At 43.3% G+C, this 1,697-nt stretch overlaps 1 protein-coding gene across 1 annotated transcript in view; it reads left to right on the plus strand.

Moving 5' to 3' along the window:
* The window catches only part of LOC143041797 (uncharacterized), a 17,711-nt gene extending 16,646 nt beyond the window's left edge, over positions 1 to 1,065 (plus strand). Inside the window, exons 3-4 of the mRNA XM_076213855.1 lie at positions 132 to 195; positions 978 to 1,065. Of these exons, the coding sequence (XP_076069970.1) occupies positions 132 to 195; positions 978 to 1,065 (152 nt within the window). The remainder of the gene's footprint in view (positions 1 to 131; positions 196 to 977) is intronic.
* Positions 1,066 to 1,697: the final 632 nt, after the last annotated feature.

Raw genomic sequence — 1,697 nt, forward strand, 5'->3', positions numbered from 1 at the left:
TCAATATTTTGAAGACAAATTTTGATGACATATACGTCAAAATTTTAATGTCAAATTTGATGACAAATTATGTCAAAATATCTGATGACAAATTACGTCAAATTTTTTAAGACAAATTCTACTTCTCACAGGTGAGGTCGGAAGTGATATATTAAAGTATATTTCATCACAACATATCATAGCTGCTATCGCCAGGTGATTTTATTTAGCTGAGGAAACCCTTCCCTGCCTCAGTCAGAGGGTTCCATAGTCTGTTTTGATCACGCCGGTGAGGTGATTTTAGCATCGCGTAGCCCGAATGACTGACTCTAACGAAATAAAAATGTTTAAGTATTTTGTTTTAGCTAAGGCAAAACGATCTCACTGGGCTTAGAAAATAATTTCGTAACCTTTACCGACTTCGACACTCCTTGCAATTAAGTATAGGCAGTCCAGCGCTCCCTTACATCTCGTTAAGAAAGCTACAGTATCTATAGTACTACAAAGGAACATCGCTTTCAGGCACTCCTGAAATTGACTTCAGTATCCTTTGGTGGTGCTGGTACCCTAAGGTTAAGAACAACTGACTTAAAATATGCGGCTTACTTTACATATTTTCTATTGGCAAAGACCACACCCGGACCAACGAGCACCAGAATAAGATCCCTCATAGACGTCTTAACCTTCTTTGTTAGGGTGACGACTCTTTAGTTGAATAAAATCGACAGGCGACAGTGAGAATAGAGTCCTCAGAGTATGTCACAGCCCCAAAGGGATTAAATTCTCTCTCTCTCTCTCACCCAGTAAACTCTCTTTCTTTATGCGAATAGTATTGGAAACCTCCTGCTAACTGATGTGGTTTAATAACTGCGGCCGGTTGCTTCCACCCCCACGACTCCCTCCAACCCTCCTCCTCCTCTTCCTGTTCGGTGGCACTTTAACAGGATTCGATCTTAGTTAACTCCACACAATTCTTTTTAAGGTTTAATCCCCCACAGTTATCCGCCCGTGACTCCCGCTTGCTTTGGCTACCCAAATACAGAGGGCAAGGGTGTTGCCCACACCAACAAATCAGACAACTCGTGAAATTCCCTGATCTATGCTCCTGTAGCTCTTAATATTTTCAACACGGAGACAGACTTCAAAGCTTTCCGTTGAGAAAGAGGACAGTGCATTGAATGTGGTCTCGATAGATCGAGACCACAACTCAGAACGGAGACCGAATCTTCAAATACATAAAATTGTCTGTTCTTAGGGAAAACAGAATACTTGAAGTTTGTCACTATGTTGAAGGCGTTGGGTGTTGGTGTCTCCGGATGTGGGAGGAAGGAAGGAAGGAAGGAAGGAAGGAAAGACGACTCGTTACGGAGCGACCAAGAAACGCGGTCCTCAGCAGAGTTCGGGCGAGTTCGACTGCATGAGTTCCTGGTTGCCAAAGGTCCTTGGGTACGAATATAGACACACCAACCTGACGTATGGTGTTCCAGAACTAAGTTGATACATACATACATAAATATATGGTATATATATATACATACATACATATACCAAGGCTTTTTCCCCCTTCCAAGGGAGGTAGCCAAAAAGGGAAAGGCATAAAAACACTCCCACCCATTTCATCCCTAAATACACTCCACATCCCTCCCACCCTTCTTCTCATCTGAGCACCTCCTGGATGAAGGGTCATCCCTGCACCCTGCCCACCGCCCTGGGTCAGA

This window comes from Oratosquilla oratoria, chromosome 32, assembly GCF_046742065.1.
Source record: "Oratosquilla oratoria isolate Oo_2021 chromosome 32, ASM4674206v1, whole genome shotgun sequence".
Classification (NCBI taxonomy): Eukaryota; Metazoa; Arthropoda; class Malacostraca; order Stomatopoda; family Squillidae; genus Oratosquilla; species Oratosquilla oratoria.